At 40.1% G+C, this 17,311-nt stretch overlaps 1 protein-coding gene across 2 annotated transcripts in view; it reads left to right on the plus strand.

The window, feature by feature from the left end:
* LOC102220909 (spectrin beta chain, non-erythrocytic 4-like) overlaps window positions 1-17,311 on the plus strand; it is a 32,462-nt gene that overhangs the window by 8,276 nt on the left and 6,875 nt on the right. For both annotated transcript variants that reach the window (XM_023342668.1, XM_023342669.1), the window contains 12 exons: window positions 5,702-5,965; window positions 7,565-7,798; window positions 9,831-9,920; window positions 10,007-10,285; window positions 10,378-10,508; window positions 11,475-11,679; window positions 13,176-13,421; window positions 13,550-13,684; window positions 13,794-14,035; window positions 15,575-15,713; window positions 15,810-15,894; window positions 16,152-16,363. In XM_023342668.1, the coding sequence (XP_023198436.1) occupies window positions 5,702-5,965; window positions 7,565-7,798; window positions 9,831-9,920; window positions 10,007-10,285; window positions 10,378-10,508; window positions 11,475-11,679; window positions 13,176-13,421; window positions 13,550-13,684; window positions 13,794-14,035; window positions 15,575-15,713; window positions 15,810-15,894; window positions 16,152-16,363 (2,262 nt within the window). The remainder of the gene's footprint in view (window positions 1-5,701; window positions 5,966-7,564; window positions 7,799-9,830; window positions 9,921-10,006; window positions 10,286-10,377; window positions 10,509-11,474; window positions 11,680-13,175; window positions 13,422-13,549; window positions 13,685-13,793; window positions 14,036-15,574; window positions 15,714-15,809; window positions 15,895-16,151; window positions 16,364-17,311) is intronic.

Consider the following 17,311-nt stretch of genomic DNA (forward strand, 5'->3'; position numbering starts at 1 on the left):
ATAGTAGATGTAGATGTAAAGTTTGGAATTACAAATATTTCCCCACATTGGTTTCTTTTGCCATATGTATCCAGATCCTGCAATACTTTAGTCAAATTCGAGACTTGCTTTGGGCTTGCTGGACACCATAGAAACCCAGAGGAGGAGAAAAATGGAAAGCCTTGGTGTCATTTGATCAGAGCAGCCTCATCCACATGTTTTTCTGTGTCTCACATGGCTTGTGGCGATCATTGAACCTTTTAAGGTTTTCCTTTAAAATGGCTTTCTTCCTGCCAGTCTTTGCCATATTCTGTCCATTTTTAGATGACCTCTTAAAGATAACTCTGTAACTTCTCCCTCCCTGAGCTGTCTGCTGTGTTCCTTAGTTTTCATGATGATTTTCATGACTTCATGATTTGTTCACTAATGTTCTCCACCAAACCTGAGGCCTAACACAGGACATATGGATTTATGCTACGGTTATGGTTATTATGTAACAAACTGTGGATTAGTTTAAGAGGTATTTAAGAGTTTTGCAATGACTTTTCTATAAAATTTCTGCCAATCCTTGGAACTATTGGTAGGTCACCTTCCGCCATAAGAGTTTTGAGTTGAACTCACTGTTGAACTGTCTCTCTGAACTACTGCAGACATCTGATTGATGCTCACAACAAAAATGACTCACCGTTTTTTCTTGGCAAAAGAGTTCGTTGTTGACTTGTAAGACTAACTACAAATTATGAAGTATCTGATGCAGTGTCTTTAAGTCACTTGGTTAACGCCATCCTCCTAATCTTTAGCTTCTTCCACAGATTCTCTATCACAATCAAAAGTAGGAACTGTGGCTGAGCTACTTCAAAATGTTTCTTCCAGTCAGAAAAAAACAGCCTCCTTCCTTCTTTTACATGTTACTTTTACTTATGTTCAGATTTAGAACATCCTAAGATTCATAACCAAAGTGTCTCCTGGAAGGCGTTCACGTATCATGTTAACATAAATCAGTTCAGAGCTTTCATGTCCTGCTTCAGATATAAGACACATCTGCTTACTGTCAGTGTTTGTCCCTAAATGGAGCGTAGCTTCTTCCTTGGGTGTTTAGTTTGGACCCCATTCTTCACCCTGTGACTCCAAAAGGCTTTGGTGTTATAATTTCATTTCTTTTTAATAAACAAGATTTTTTTTCCACCTTCCTACTTATTGCTAGTTCTGTTGCATGAACTCTTACTTACTAATCCAGGAAAGGCATAAATCCGTAGCTCAGATTCACAGATCATATTTGAACCTATTACATACACATATTTTCACATTTTGTGTTTGTGCTTCACATATTTTTTGACATTTTTTATGAGCTTTGATTTTTTTTGTTGTTTTGTTTTATTTTTCTTCTGAAAATGGTCAGCAGCAAAGACGAGATGTAAATTACCAATAAGGCAGCAGATGAGCACAGAAGCACTACAGAAGTGCTACAAAGCAGACTGGCTCCTAACAATTTTATGGATATGTATCAGAAATAGAACGTGAACAAAATTAGTGTTTCATTTTAAATTTCTAGTGAATGTAAAAATTTAACTGTGTCTTTATTGTCATTCTCAGTCATTCAGGTGTAAAGTTTCTAAACCCAGAATAATTTTCCAAGCTTCACAATACAACCACATAAATTTATTTTTGTATCTTAAAAAAAAGATTTAGGTGGTTACACCCTGGCTAAGAAATGTAAATGAAACTATTGCAATCAGTGTTTAATTATTATTCTTAAGGAAAATGTTAAGTAGACCACAAATAAATAAGCCATTAGTCTGAGCTTTAATATCAGATGTTTTTGCTCAGTGAAATAATTTATTCACAAACAAGCCCCAACATTTGTTATACCTGTGTCATATTTAATTTATTTTTGATTAAACTAAGGCATGTCTTTTAGGAAATAGAACAGGAATCTCTATAAACATAACAAAACAATGAAAAAAGAGCAACACTTGGAAAAAAAACCCTATGTATTCTTCCTCTGATGTGAACTTGTTGTCCAATATAGTCTAGTATTAAACATGTTGATCTGGGAATATATTGCATTGGCAGGATACTCAGAGGTGTTATCCTGAAGGGATCCATCTAAATGTTGGTGGATAATCGTTTTCTTGGGCTAAACTTGGGCACCCTGGACTTTCATCCCCAGATTGTCATTTTGAACGGAAAAGAAAAAAATAGAGATGTTGATTTCACTGCCAAAGTAATTTAATCCATCCTGATGAGGGAGCAGATTGTAATGTCTTGTCCTTAATCCCAATAAGCACACAATATGCTACAGGGTTGCATCACAATCAGTCATGGCTGTTTCAGTGAAAGGACCTTATTCCTTAAAGTTTAGTCCTGTCTTATCCAGGTTTTTAGGTAGGTCAACATACATGGTAAAGTACAGGAAGCAGTGTGACGTCAACTTTACGATTTAGGGCATTTCACTTCCTACCAACTGCAAACTTTCATCTGTCACTCTCTTGCTTCGAGGTCCAGAGCATTGGAGGTAACTCCAACCCTCCATTACATTTAACTATAATAAACACCAAGGCATGCAAAACATGTCTAGAAGTTGACTTGAAAGTGTCTTCTAAATGCTGCTTTTCACTGACAAGTACAGCACATTCTGACACATGCCTTGATTGGTTATATTGTGGAAACTTATGGGGTTATCACAGCTGATAGTCTGGTAGATTCAGTTAAATTATTGGGGAGCAAATTGACAATGTTTGTTACATTTTCAGCTGCTGGAGTTTGCTTTTACACTTCACTGTGCCAAATAAGCCTTACCTCTGAAAAACCTTTTTACCTCCTCACCTGTGGGCATGTTGCACCAAGAACAACAGAAGGAAATGACACCAAGACCTCTTAAGAAGACACTGAGTGCAACTTCGTTCATCGCAAAATGCGAAACAAAAATGGAGTTGCATCAGATTTTAGCTGTTGTAAGATTTCGTTTTCATCTCTTGCAAACTACCACAAGCCATTTCTGCCACCAGCTCTAGACACACGTGATTGTTTTGGTTGTATTACCCAGAATGCTCTGCACGATAGTCCATTTCCTGCTTTTGGAGCAGTCTCTTCTCCCCTTGTATTCATACCGCTCCAGAGGTCACTTCAACCGAACCAATACCTAGGTTTGTAGGCGGAGCAGAGTTTGCATTTTATGTATTCACACCTCCCTAAATGGGCCAGGCTCTCTAGATAAACAAATTGCGTTCGATTAACATGGGCTGCACCTCAGTCATCAAGGAAACATTTTGTATTTTGCATCAACATGGTTCACACCCAGTATTAGTTGAGGATTCACCTCCAGTTAAGCCACAGTGTCACAGTCTCTGCTTAACTTGGGTTTAAGTAACTAAGCCAAATGTTTTTTTATTTTATTAATCTTGCTAAAACAATTTGTAGGTAATATTTTGGGGAAAATTGAAATTAAAGTCCATTGGAAACCTTCAAGATCCCAAAGTCTGAGCAGAATTGGGGTTGAATTCCTCCTAGGATGATTGCTACCCAGCTCAAAAACTAATGCAGTAAAATCAAACATTGATTAAAAAAGTGCATAGTGAAACGTATGGTAGAATATTTTGGTCAGATTTGATTTTGGAAGACATGTTTAAACACGTCGGAAGAGAGAAAATTACTAAATGAAACACTGTAGATGTGCTGATAACAGCGCAAACGGGTATATTTGGTGGGCAGTCATTGTTGTTTGTATAAAATTAGCCCTTTCATCCCACCTACTGTTCAGCTATGCTGCGTCAGCATTGCAAGAAAGCCAGCAGAATTTGGCTGCACGCTGCTGCCATGAGACCGTGATTTATGTGTGCTGGCTTTTAAAATATCCCACTATGTTTACCATAAGGGCCTTGAAGATTCGTTTCACAAATGCCCATTGGATCACACTGTTCTCCGGGAGTGCAGCACTACAATAGCCTCATTCCTGTTCTATAAACCTTTGATTCTTTCGCCTTTTGCTCGCCTTCTTCCTCTAGTCTGCTTGCTCCCCACACCCTCCCTCGCTCTTTCTCTCCTCTCCTCCTCCCCTCTCTGATTCCTTCTCCTTCTGCCTCACCTCGCGTGTCCGTAAAGCCGAGAGATGGAGGAGAGAGCGAAGGAGAGGAGAGGGAGCCGCTTGCTTTCTGCTGGCTCTGCATTATGGGAGGGAAAGCGAGGCCGAGGAAAGATAGGAGCAAGAGAGGGATGTTTGAGAGTGTGAGTGCTAGCAGCAGTTAACTAGAGAGCCTGTGCCAAGAGAGGGAATGCAGCACTGCATTATGAAAGCCATAGGATATACCTCAGGTTCAACTGTGCGAGAGATTACAGAGCGAAGCGGCAGTTGGGGCGCGAATTTCATTGCATGTAACTCCCGCCATCTTTTAACGTAGAGAAAATGCGCCTTTTATTTGACGTTGCACTGCACACTGGAGCTCACACAGGGCTTCCTTCCCTCAAAAGTCAATTCCACCAGCTTCCATCATCTCATCCAAATCACATTATTCACAGAGCCTGATGTTTCAGGGAGGAAAAGGGAGCGGAGAAGAACAATGGGAGGATATAACAGGGGTTTGTTAGAAATACCATGGATGATTTTTAGGTCAGCTCAAGGCCAAATGATGCTTTTTTTTCTACACCTGCTTGTGAGCATGTAGGGGGGCCTCACGCCTCAGGATGGAGATCTGTTATGCCCAGCTATTTTAGGCGCCCACTCTGTTTCTGGCATCATCTGTTATTTGCTCAGGTCGTTCCTGGTAGGCAGGATCCTGTGATACTGTAACAAAGATCCACAGGTTTTTGCTTTATGTGGAGAAATATTCATACATCCACAAATTACATAAAGTCATGATTACTAAGTAAATGAACTGAACTTATGTAGCGCTTTTGCAATTATTTTGACCACTCAAAGCGGTTTACTAGAGTCACACCAATACACAGATCGGTGGGCAATTTGGGGTTAAGTGCCTTGCCCAGGGGCTTATCAACATGTGGCAGGAGGAAGCTGGAATCGAACCTACAACCTTCCAATCACAAGAAGACTACGCTACCCACAGAGCCACAGAAGTGGAAGTAAATGTGTGGTTTTCAATCATTTTTGTAAGAATCAGTCAAATGTGGTATTTGACTTCAACACCCTTCACTCTGATACCCCTAAATTAAAAGCCACCTATTATGCAAAATTCACTTTTTGTGCGTTTTTGTACTTCCAGTTAGGTTTCCCCAGTTGTCTCAATAAAATAAATTAAAGTTTGAGGTTGGAACCTGACAAAATGTGAAAAATTTCAAGGGATGTGGATACTTTTGCTCTCAGTAGGAACTCTTGCATCCTGGGAAAGTGGGCTGATTTCGTTTGGTAGCCAAAAATTGATCAATTCCAGTATTTTAAAAATTATATTTATGGTATTTATTGAATGTGATTGTAAGTTGGATTTGACATATAAAATGGGTGACAGTGAACAAGTTGTGCTGCTCATGGATTTCTAGAGTGGTACAAATTGGGGCAACAATTACTACAGAGCATAAGAACCTTCCCTCAAAGCAAAGCCTGACATTAAAGACTGTGAGGAGGAATCAGTGAGCCAAAGCAGGCCTTTCCCGCCGATAACGTTTTATAAAGTCAACGCGTTACGGCTCCCAGTAAAATAATGCAACCGCTTTTGTTCAGGCTGGAATGTGTTTTAATAACTGCTTGTTCATTTTGACTTTCTCCATCCAGGAGGGTCTGGAGCTGATCCAGGAGAAGCCAGAGCTGCGTCCGGTTGTGCAGCAGAAACTGGAGGAGATCAGAGAGTGCTGGTCGGACCTGGAGACCACCACCAAGGCCAAGGCGCGCCAGCTCTTTGAGAACAACAAGCCCGAGCCGGCAGTGAAGAGCTACTCGGATCTCGACAGCCAGCTCTCCCACCTGGAGCAGCAGCCCCCCCAGCTGGAACAGGCACACCACCTGCCCACCTTCAATGAGCAGCTCCAGAAATTCCAGGCAAGCGCCAACGCCGTACTGGGTCGCCCCGAGGAGACATTTACAGCATCTATAATGAGCAGCAACAAAACCTTCTCCTCAGCAGCAGCTTGTCAAAAAGGCAACTGTCATCCTCCATGTATTAAGTTAAATTCAATTAATTTTAAATTTAATTGTACTTTAAAATTAAATGCAGTCCCATTCAATAAATTGAAATGTTATCAAAAAGTCAGTTTATATTAGGAACTCTAACCCTTACCCTAACCCTAACCCTATGTGAAACACATTATATACATGGTGGGCGATAAGTTTCCATACATAGAAAAAAAAAAACATTTTATATTGGACAACCGTTTTTATTTTTGTGTAATCGCTGCACGCCTTGGACCACTTCGTGGTTGATCTGCAACATTTCCAGTTTTCTGAAACTTGCAAATAAGTTTTGCCACAGTGTCGTGTGTGATGCTCGTTCCATGTTTTCTGTTAAAATTTCGTGCAACCATAACACTGGCTATTAAGGGTGCACCGATACATTTTCCTATGGCTTTCCACAATCAGTTCCAATAAGTGAGAAACCGATCTTATCCATCGAGCTTATCTAACGCCGCAAAGGCCTGAAAATTAGCCACTATCTCCTTTTCCCTTTTGCTCTGCTGAGAGAGAGCTGACTGACAGACCTGCCCACCAGGTCATGTCTGCATGTGTGCGGTTAACAGTAGTCACGCCACTGTTGCCAACTAAGCAGCTTTGTCCCTATATTTCAAGTCAAAAAAATTGGTATAGGCCAAAATCGGAATAGAGAAATTAGACAAAGGCAGACTAAAAATAAAGATCGGGATGAGTAATCACAGCAATCAATGAACCCCTGATGGACATCAGTTTGGACAAATTGTCCTCAGTGTGTAGCATGATGGTAGTGGCATGCTTTAATCAGCCGGGACAAAGAAGTTAGTCAGAGTCGGTGGCATTAAATCCAGGACATCACAGAGAAGAAGGGAGATGTAACACTGGAGTAGCGGTTCACCTGCCAGCAGGACAACGACCCTTAACATACATCCAGCGCTACAGTGGAATGGATTGGAAGGAATCATATTGATATGGTAGAACGGCCAAGTCAGTGTTTTGATCTAAATTCAATTGAGAATCTGTGGCGAAATTTGACTAAGGTTGCTGTATTTCACGAAGAAAAGACACACCTTTCGGCCTTTAGATGTGCAACGCTGGTAGAAGCTGAAGCTGCACAAGCAGTGACAGTGGGCTCTGCAAAGTATTTATTTTTGGGCGTCTGAATAGAAACGCAGCTCACACTTGTCAGATTTTGAAACAGTATCTATTATTTTGTGCTACTTTACATTTATGCGCTTGTTCAACAGGTATGAGTAGTTCTCAAGGCACTGTGCAGCTCCGTCTGAAACATTTCAGTTTGCTCCGTGGTGGCATGTTCCCAAACATAATGTTCAGTGGCATTAAAAAAAATGCCTCGTGTGCTTTTTTTATTCTTCAAGTGAGGCAAACTATTACGTAACCCTGATATGTTCTGACAGGAAAAAAGCTGATGCGCTCTGTCCACTTTTCACATACAGTGGCTGCAACGTGACCTTCCTCTTCCCTTCTCTGCAGGCGATGGAGTCTCAGATCGGGGACTTCTACAAGGACATGGGGGAGCTGGGAGACCTGCAGGGCCTCGGCCTTCCCCAGCGAGGCCTGGTGGCGGGCGACAAGGAGCACGGTGAGCAGTCGGGTGAGGTGGAGACCCGCATCGTTCGCCTTATCGAGCCTCTGAAGGAGCGGCGCCGCATCCTGCTGGCTTCCAAGGAAATGCACCAGGTTGCCCAGGATCTGGAGGACGAAATTGTGAGTTTCCTCTTGCTTGATGAAAATCCATCACTCAGCTGCTGGTAATAAGACACACATGCGTTATGGTTTTACTCAGAAGCTACATCCACTTTTAATAATGCATTTCAGCCACTATTTTTTCAGAATACAATTTTACAAAGAATAAGAAACTTCAAAAATAATTTCTTAAACAGGAAGTACGTAGGTGCACAATTTTTTATTTATTTGGAATATTTCTTTAAGAAATTGTGCAGGCATTCCTCGTAGGTAACATCGACCCCGACAACAAATCTCTGGAGAAACTTAAATAATGAGTTATAACAACATTTAATTTCCCTTTGGGATTAGTAAAATAATTTTGAATTGAATTGAATTCAAAAAGTGGTATGGACTGCCCAATGATGATTTATGGAAGTGCTTTAAGTAAGCACTTCCATAGAAGGAAGCACTTATTTAATTTGAATAAGTATCTCAAAGTGCTACAACAGAATAGTAAAAACATTTAAAAGGTATATAAAATAAACTTATTTGAGCTTTCCATCGTGTTACAATGTTATTCCCTCATCAAAACATACCTGATTCTTTAATAGTGTTTGAGAAATCCTTTAATCTCTCATGGCAACCGTTCAGCTGTGCCAAACACCTGGATGGAGTGAGCGCCACCGTCGAGGCGGAGCTCCTTCTCTGAGCTCCACATTCCAATCGTTTCTGTATCAAAAATTGTTTATGAATTGAAATGTGACCCTAAAAATTGGAGTTGAATTGAATCACTTGACACTGAAAGATTTGCTTCTGCAGTTTGCACCTGACTTTCAAATGTGCTAAATATAGATGCAGAACCATTTGATAAATTGCATTGCAGGTGCTAAGTCAATACACTTGCATATCGTCATCCCAGTATTTTATACTTTCTGATGATCAGCATATGTTCTGCATATTCATGAGAGCAAATATGCTAAATGTAAACCTTGTAATCGTTTGCTTGTATAACCTTTAAAAGCCTATAAAGGTTTTAAAACATCCAAATAATTGGGGATGAATGTTTATATGTATTTGAGCTAGAGTGTGTATTTTTGACTGCATTAGTTGTCTCCTAACTTCTCCTCTGTAAGTCAAAAAAATCTTGCAGTAGTGAGTTGTGCTAATGTTTTACTAATTTTGTTATGTATCCAAGAGTTGAGAAAATAATATTTTTTTAAGTTAGAGCTTAAAAGAAAATAAAAGAAGAAAAATGAAAACTATTTCCCAGGATGCTTTGCAGCAGGTTTTTTTTCCCTGTGTTGCACTGTGAGTGAAGTGTATTACTTTGATCTGCTTGAGTGTTTAAAGACAAAAAATAATTTTAAAACAACTGTTATTTTTGCAACATTTTGAGGACCATATCTTATTGTTCAAACATTGTTCAAACTAATTGTTTCTGAGCAGAATTCCTTATGACATTTAATAAAACGCATCATCAGATATTTGGTACATGCAAGTTGAACCAAGAATTTAATTTCTTCTTACTTAAAATAAGTACTTGTTTTAACTTTATAATGTGAGTAAAAATGATAAAGAAGCTGAGAACAGTTTTCTCGCATATTGTGATATAAATATTTGGTTTAAATCACAATATTAAGTTAAAACAACTCCCAATTTAAGATTGATGAGCAATCAGAATCGAAAATAAACAATGTCCCTTAAATCAGCTTGTGAAAATTCAAATTCTGAGTTAAAACCAAAACAATTTTCCTGTTCAACTTTCATTTTCAAATTAAAACAACCTTCAGATGTTTTATTGTGTGTGAATCAGAGAAATTCCATGATGAATTCAAACTTCAGCACTCAGTTTGTGTTTTGAACAATCATTGAAACTGTTTGTTGTATCCAAGTTTATCATCAAAAGCCCAAAATTAATGTGACATTTATTCTTATAGTGAGTATAAAAAAACATGCTACGAAAAAGGTTTAAAAAAAAAAACTGGGAACTTTCATATTGTGGCTGAAATTCTTAAATGTTCGTTCTAAAAAATTTAAAAAAAACTAAACGATGCGCTTATCTTTGTTTAAGATGTGGATCCAAGAAAGGCTTCCTTTAGCATCGTGTAAGGATTATGGGAATAACCTCCAGAGTGTGCAGCAGCATGTCAAAAAACACCAGGTACGTCTCATGGCTAACCTTTGGCTACGGCTACCTGACAGGTGGACATTCTTACCCTAAAAGCTCGTCTGTGATTGGTCCTGCAGACGCTCCAGAGAGAGCTGACAGGTCGGCGGGCTCGGATTGAGGAGGTCTTGGATCGGGCCGCCATCATCGCCTCGCTAAGAACTCCAGAGGTGGACTTCGTGCGCGAGGGAGCGGGGCACGTGCGCCAGCTGTGGGAGGTGCTGCAGCTGGAGACGGAGAGGCGCTCCGTGATGCTGGACGCCGCCCTGCAGTCTCAGCAGTACTACAGCGAGGCCGCTAAGGTGGAGTCCTGGTTGTCGGGGCAGAAGCTCCACGTCGCCAATGAAGAGAAAGGCACGGTACGTTGGAACAAGTGTTCGCTCGCACAAGTGGGCATCACATCGAACATGCTACGTCTGTTATAGCTTGATATTACGGTGACCTTTTACAGGATGAGGCGAGCACCCTGCAGCTGCTGAAGGCTCACCTGGCTCTGGAGCAAACAGTGGAAACGTATGCGGAGACAGTAGGCATGCTCTCCCAGCAATGCCAGCATTTACTGGAACTGGGACACCCAGAGAGGTGTGCTTAGGACTCATTCAGGCTGTGAAAAAGTATTTGAACTCCTTACAGATTTCTTTTGTGATTTTTTTTTTGACTCATTTAAATGTTTCAGATCATCATATACATTTAATATCAAAAACAAGACAAAAGAAATCCAAATCATTTTTTGATGATAGCTGAAACAAAGCTCTCCATATCAATGTGGCCCTACCTGAAAAGCTATTTACCTCACTTAAAATAGAAAAATAAACAGTTATCCATTTGTTTGTTTATTCTGTTTTGTTTTGTTGCACTTCATTTATATGTGGCACATAATTAGAAATAGCTTTGGGTTTATTTTAAATATAATGAACATAATATAGGAATAGAGGAGAGAAAGAAGCACAGAGAGAACACAAGTCTCAACTCCCTAGAAATCTGCCTCTAAACCTTTAGGAAACAAAACAAAAACTAGGAAATTACAGCAACAACATTTACATATAATAATAGAAATTATAACATCACTGAATTATACACAGTGTTTTGTTTTTTCAGTTTCTCTCACCACGCCCAGGCACAACTACAAGCCAAAGTCTAGACAACTTTAAAAAAAAAAAAAAAGTCAGATTCCAATTTAAATCTAATTGAGATTCTGTAGCATGATCTCAAAATGGCTATTCATCTATGCAAACTTTTCAATACAAGTGGGCCAAAAAATTTTAACAGGAACTTAAAACTCTGTCGGTGATGTAAGGCTCATTGACAGTTACCTCAAACGCTTGACGGTAATTTTTGCCACATAACGTAGAATGACCAATCACTAGGTTTGGGGTCTAATTTTGTCTGAAAATGTATTTGATGATCCAAAACATTTCAGTGTTACACACAAAAAAAGAAAAAGCAAGAATTGTGTGAGGAGGAGGCAAATGCTTCTTTATGGCACACTCGGGTCGATTATTTGTCTGTTTGTGGCTGCGTCATTGTCGTTTTCTTTCCTTTCCACAGTGAGCAGATTACTAAGCAGCAGTCCCACATCGACCGACTGTATGTGTCCCTGAAAGACATGGTGGAGCACAGAAAAACCAAACTGGAGCAGCAGTACTGGCTCTACCAGCTCAACAAGGAAGTTGAGGAGTTAGAGAAATGGATCACTGAGCGTGAGGCCGTGGCGAGTTCCACTGAGCTGGGCCACGACCTTGAGGAAGTGACGGTTAGTTCATCAGCATGGTTCCAGTGTCTGCTTTACCCCAGGAAATATATCTGAGGATAGAATATGTGCAACTATCTGAGGGCACAAAAATAGAAAAGAGGAACAAAAACAACACTGCCATTTTATTTCGACTTTGACTTGTGCTTAACCGAGTCTGTGAATATTCAGTTGAGCACTGAATAAGGTGAAATGTTTATTGTTTTCAGTATTTGTCTTAATTTCACTCATGAGTATTCAGAAACAGCAAGGGTTAAAAACTGGAATGATTTCAGAAAAATGCCTCACTATGTCTACTGGTCAGGACTCCAGTAGGAACTCCCTCATGCTCCTCAGCCATGTCTGAGGAATATGTGCAAAGTGCGGTTTTACTTTGTCCTGTTGAAATATTTATGGAGGAGATCCGGTGTTCACAGCAGTGGCTGCTGCATGTCTCCAGCAGTCATTCTACTAGAGGTAAGACACACCCTGGACAGGTCGCCTGTCCGTCACATGACAGAGCTCATAGTCAAAGATAAATCATCAAAACATCAGTGGAGACATGCAAAAGCTTCTCAGCAATTATAGGAAGAGTTTGAGGCTATAGGGAATCTAATATTGATTATTGAAGAAGGTATAAATCTTTTTCAACATGGTATTTGTTGTTAAAATGGATATATAAACAGCTACATTTCAAATATGAATACTCTTTCTATTACTTTCTCTCTTGAGAGATGCCTGTAAGTTAAATTATAATTGAAATCTAAATCTACCAGCATGAATATGTCAAATGAATCATTTTGTAGTTTGAATAATTTGGGGCTTAACTATAAACCAACAAACAGCATTTAAAATAAAACATATGTACAACAAATACATCTAAAATTTTGTGTTTGGATCATAATTATGAACAGAGTGATGCATTTTATATGTCAACTAATCAATACAACTACTCCATTTGATACATTTAATTTTGAAGAACAGACTACGCAAAACAGCAAAAATGTGTTATAAGAGGAAAACGTGTAACCACTGTTTTTGTTAGATATGCAAACAACAATATAAATTATTGTCAACTTCGGAAAATACGGACCTAAATAATTTTTTATGAAAAGAGATTTTGGCCAAAAAAAGAGTAAAAAATACCACCTTAATTTTGCCAAAATTTAGGCAAAAAAAAATCACTTTTGGCAAAAAAGAACGACATTTTATTTTAGGAATGTGGCGTTATATGATATGAGTTATTAACCCACAATTTTCTCACTCATTTCATTCTTTTCCATCAACATTTTGTCCCAATCGGTCTCCAAGAGTTCAACGTCTCGCACTAACATCTATATCAGGTGTAACAGTGACAGCCAGCATTTTGTGCAGCTTAACGATTACATTTAGCTTTTTGCATTTTATTATGTACCAAGATGTTTTTGGTCCGTGTGGGATGTGTGTGAGGGTGTGGGGTTGTGTGTGTGTGTGCACTCACCTATCTATCCAACAGGTGTGTGTGTGTGTGTGTGCTTCAGGTGCTTCAGGAGAGGTTCACCAAGTTTGCCTCCGAAACCAACAGCGTCGGCGAGCAGCGCATGGAGCAGGTGAACAAAATGGTGAACGAGATGATCGACTGCGGCCACTCGGATGCAGCCACCATCGCCGAGTGGAAGGACGGCCTGAACGAGTCATGGGCCGACCTCTTGGAGCTCATGGAGACGCGCAGGCAGATGCTGGCCGCATCCCAACAGCTGCACAAGTTCTTCACCGACTGCAAAGAGGTAGAGTCAAAACAAATGACGTGTACCGTGACTCGTCCTTCTCCTGCACGTCAGGTAGACGGTCTGAGCGTGGTGCGAGGGCTCTACTTTTAAAGCGCTCGTGATGACAGCGCTTTCCCGTGCTGTAGGTCTTGGCTCAGATCACAGGGAAGATGAAGCAGCTGCCAGAGGTGAGGGCGTGCCAGGCCAACATCACCAATCCAGCCACCCTGCAGAGACTCATGCACTCCTTTGAGCATGCCCTTCAACTGCTAGTTGCACAGGCAAGTGATAAAACTTCTCTCTGCAAATGAGTTATTGCAGGATTTTTAAAAAGCATCTTTTGATTGGACAGCGGCGCGACTTTTCACGTCTCTTCTGTATCTTCGAAAGGTGAGGCAACTCCAGGAGAACGCTGCCCAGCTCAGGACCATCTATGCTGGCGAAAAGGCAGAGGCCATCATGGTGAAAGAGCAGGAAGTAATGGATGCTTGGAAGGAACTGCTGAGCTCCTGCGAGGCCAGTCGCATCCAGGTGACCTCCGTAACTGACAAGGTGCAGTTCTTCTCGGTGGTGCGTGAAAACCTAATGTGGATGGAAGGCATCATGGGCCAAATAAGATGGGATGAGCCAAGGTGAGATATTGTGTCTTCGCTGCTGCTAGTTTGTGTTGAAGTTGTTGAAAGCGCATAAGCATCGGGTTGCACCAAATAACTCTGGGTTCTCGTGTGGACGCATTGGACCAGAACGCCTTTACGTTCTGTGTGAAATTAGGCAACCTTGACCTGGTTTAGTGCTCTGTTCATTTCATCATGCCATAACACGAGGCTATGAAATTCCCGCTGTAGTCTCTTTCCCAAACCAGCTGCATTTCACATTTGCCATACAAACACACTTTATTTTAAATCTTGAAATATGCAAAGGTCTCCATCTGAGTATTATTTACACATGAAATGAAGGTTGAAGGTGGTGCAGAGCTGAGGGTTTTTCTGTGTGAAATATGTACTGAGAACGTCTGATTAGACTAATAGATATGAAAGTAAAAAAGGATGCAAAATAAAGTTATTTTTAAATAGGTTTAGAAGTTTATTACACTGGAATAAATTTTTTTATAAGACATGAACTCTGACCAGAAATGTTGTACATGTGCTGTTTCCACTGCAAATTTTACACAGAAATATAATCATCTTAAAGGACAACGTATAGCAATCAAAAATATAATAATGTCTATGTATCAGATTTTATAAACCTACAGGCATGGAAGTGACTGGATCTGACGAATCCAAAGGTCTCGACAGGTGGCCCAATACGTTTGTCAAAATAGTATTATGAGGTTAGAGAACAACTGTGCCCTATGTTTTTGTCCCCTTAACAATGCAGTAGATTACTTTTATGAAAATATGTTTTTTACCTATTTATTAAAAGTGTCACAATATCCTGACAGCATAAAATGAGGTAGATAATCTGTCAAAAAAAAATGTAGTTCCCCTGCCTCCTCCCTGTGGTTCTGCAGCCATCTGCAGGAATACTCCCGGTCAGAAGCAACCAATCCGAGCAAGTAGGATTATCTTAGCACTGTCAGTCATGCTCATGTATGTGCTACTTGCCATTTTTTATATATCTAAATAAAACAACATTACTTAAAGTTTTTAATATTCTTAATGGTGTTAATTTGTAATTTCAAAAATATATACGTAGTTAAGATACTGTATATCTGACCAAAATGTAAATTTAAAAAAGGACAAGCTTACTGAAGATCACAGGTGCATTTCATTTGCTTTAAGAATTGTAAGTAATGATAGAAAATTTCTGCAGTGTTCATTTTAAACAAAAGAAAATTGCTAGCTCAGTGCTGAGGTTCTGAATGTTGTTTTGGACAAGAAGCTATCAAGCCTAAGATAATGCTGCCTGGTATTTTTGCCAAGAGGTTGTTTCACAGGAACCTATCATAAATTCTTTATGAAAGTTAAATTTTTTAGGCGTCTTAAAACCCCTTTTTAACTAGTTGGAATTGCAAAATAATAGAAATCGCTGGTCGCTAGGTTTCATCATGAGCCATTTAGCACATATTTAATCCTTTACCTTCCGCAGCTTCTATTATTATTATTATTATTATTATTAACTTCCAGTATTCAGTCAGTCTTTTCTGAACAATTTGACCTGTTTGTTTACAGGGATTTGACAGGTCTGGAAGTGATGATGAAACATCACCAGGATCTAAAAGCCAAAGTAGACGGCCGCAGCAAGACCATCCAACAGTGTGCAGACCTCGGCAAGATTTTGATAGCTGCAGGCAACCCAGCGTCAGAGGAGGTTGGGAAGGCAAACCACGCACCTTTACTGGCACACATAAAACTGCATTGCAAAAAGTCATGACTCTGTCTAAACTACCTAAACATGTCGCAACAGATACAAGAGAAGTTGGACAGTCTACTCACAAAGCAGAAGGATATGATTGAAAAATGGGACAAACACCAGGAAAGGTTACTACGCAGTAAGTGCACAGACGCATAGCTGCAATAGAAAATAGACTGAGACCACAAACAAGGAGGCACTAGTATGTATAAATCAAATGTTCAAACATTACTTTAGCTTTAGGACTATTATTTGAGCTACAATCCATATTGGAATCGCAATGCGCACACACACTCAAACATGTAAATACCAGCTTTACAGTTGAGTGGGCATTAATTATAAAACATAACATGATTATGTAAGGTAAGTGTGCTGTTTGTGTGCGGCCACTTCCAGAGCAAGAACACTTCCAGTTTGCCCAGGAGACGGTAAAGGCAGAAGCCTGGCTGAAAGCCAAGGAGCCATTGATGAGCTCCAAGCAGCAAGAGGGAGAAGAGGCCCAGGCCCAAACAGATGAGGTTGAGCAGCTCATACTTCGCCACGAGGCCTTCCGCAAGGCCGCTGTAACCTGGAAAGAACGCTTCAGCTCCCTCCGCCAGCTTTCCGCAGTAAGCTTTACTGTAGATGAAAGTTTAATCATGTCTGCTGTAACGCTGCTAAAAAAGAAAAAAAAATGACCACAGGATGCTGTGTTTGCTTAGCAGACATTTGCACATGCCAGCAGTTGCATCATTGAACGCTTTGTGTGATGAACGCATTTCATAAACCCTCACCCGGTCGGCCTTCCATGCTACATTGATTTGTGTTTAGAACAACAAGCTAAAAACACAAACAGGTGCATCTCAGTGAACAATGAAATCACAAAACAGTTTGTTTCAGTGGTTTAATTTAAAAGTGAAAATCCATTGCATACAGAAATATTTATTTCAAAATTCATTTCTGTAAATTTACAGCTTAAAAGGGGATGAAAACCCAAGATGTGGTTAATACAACCTCATCATACAGGATCTGCTCACTCTATAGCTCTTAAAACATGCTTAATTATTGTTTATATATTTAACTTTTGTGCGTCCTTAGCTGACAGACTAGGAAACAGTATGGTGTGTTTAGTTTTCTTAACAGTGTGCAGGCAAATCGTTTTTTTATTTAAACCATTTGCCCACACACAGTTAGCTACCCTGGACATTGCCTCCCTTTGCTATTCCGCTCGATTAAAATCTCTCTTCACTGAGAGTCTGGGTTTTCTCTCCTTCACTTGGATTCCCCCGGTAGAATTTCTACCGGGCCAATCAGTGAACAGAAGGAGACGTTGTGAAGGATGACCTCAATTTTCTGCGCTGCTTTAGAAGTGTGGGCTGCTTGTAGTTTTAGCAATGGCAGTGGACAAAGGGAACGAGTCTGCTGCATCTTTGCTACCAGATATCGAATTAACATTAACAGCCATCTTGTTTGTCTCTACAGTGGAGGGTAGTTTACATCACAGGCAATTTCCAGTAAGCTTTATATTGTTGAACTGACACATTGTATAGGTCATGGACATTACATAGCGATTGTGT

The sequence above is a fragment of the Xiphophorus maculatus genome, chromosome 11, assembly GCF_002775205.1.
Source record: "Xiphophorus maculatus strain JP 163 A chromosome 11, X_maculatus-5.0-male, whole genome shotgun sequence".
In the NCBI taxonomy this organism is placed as follows: Eukaryota; Metazoa; Chordata; class Actinopteri; order Cyprinodontiformes; family Poeciliidae; genus Xiphophorus; species Xiphophorus maculatus.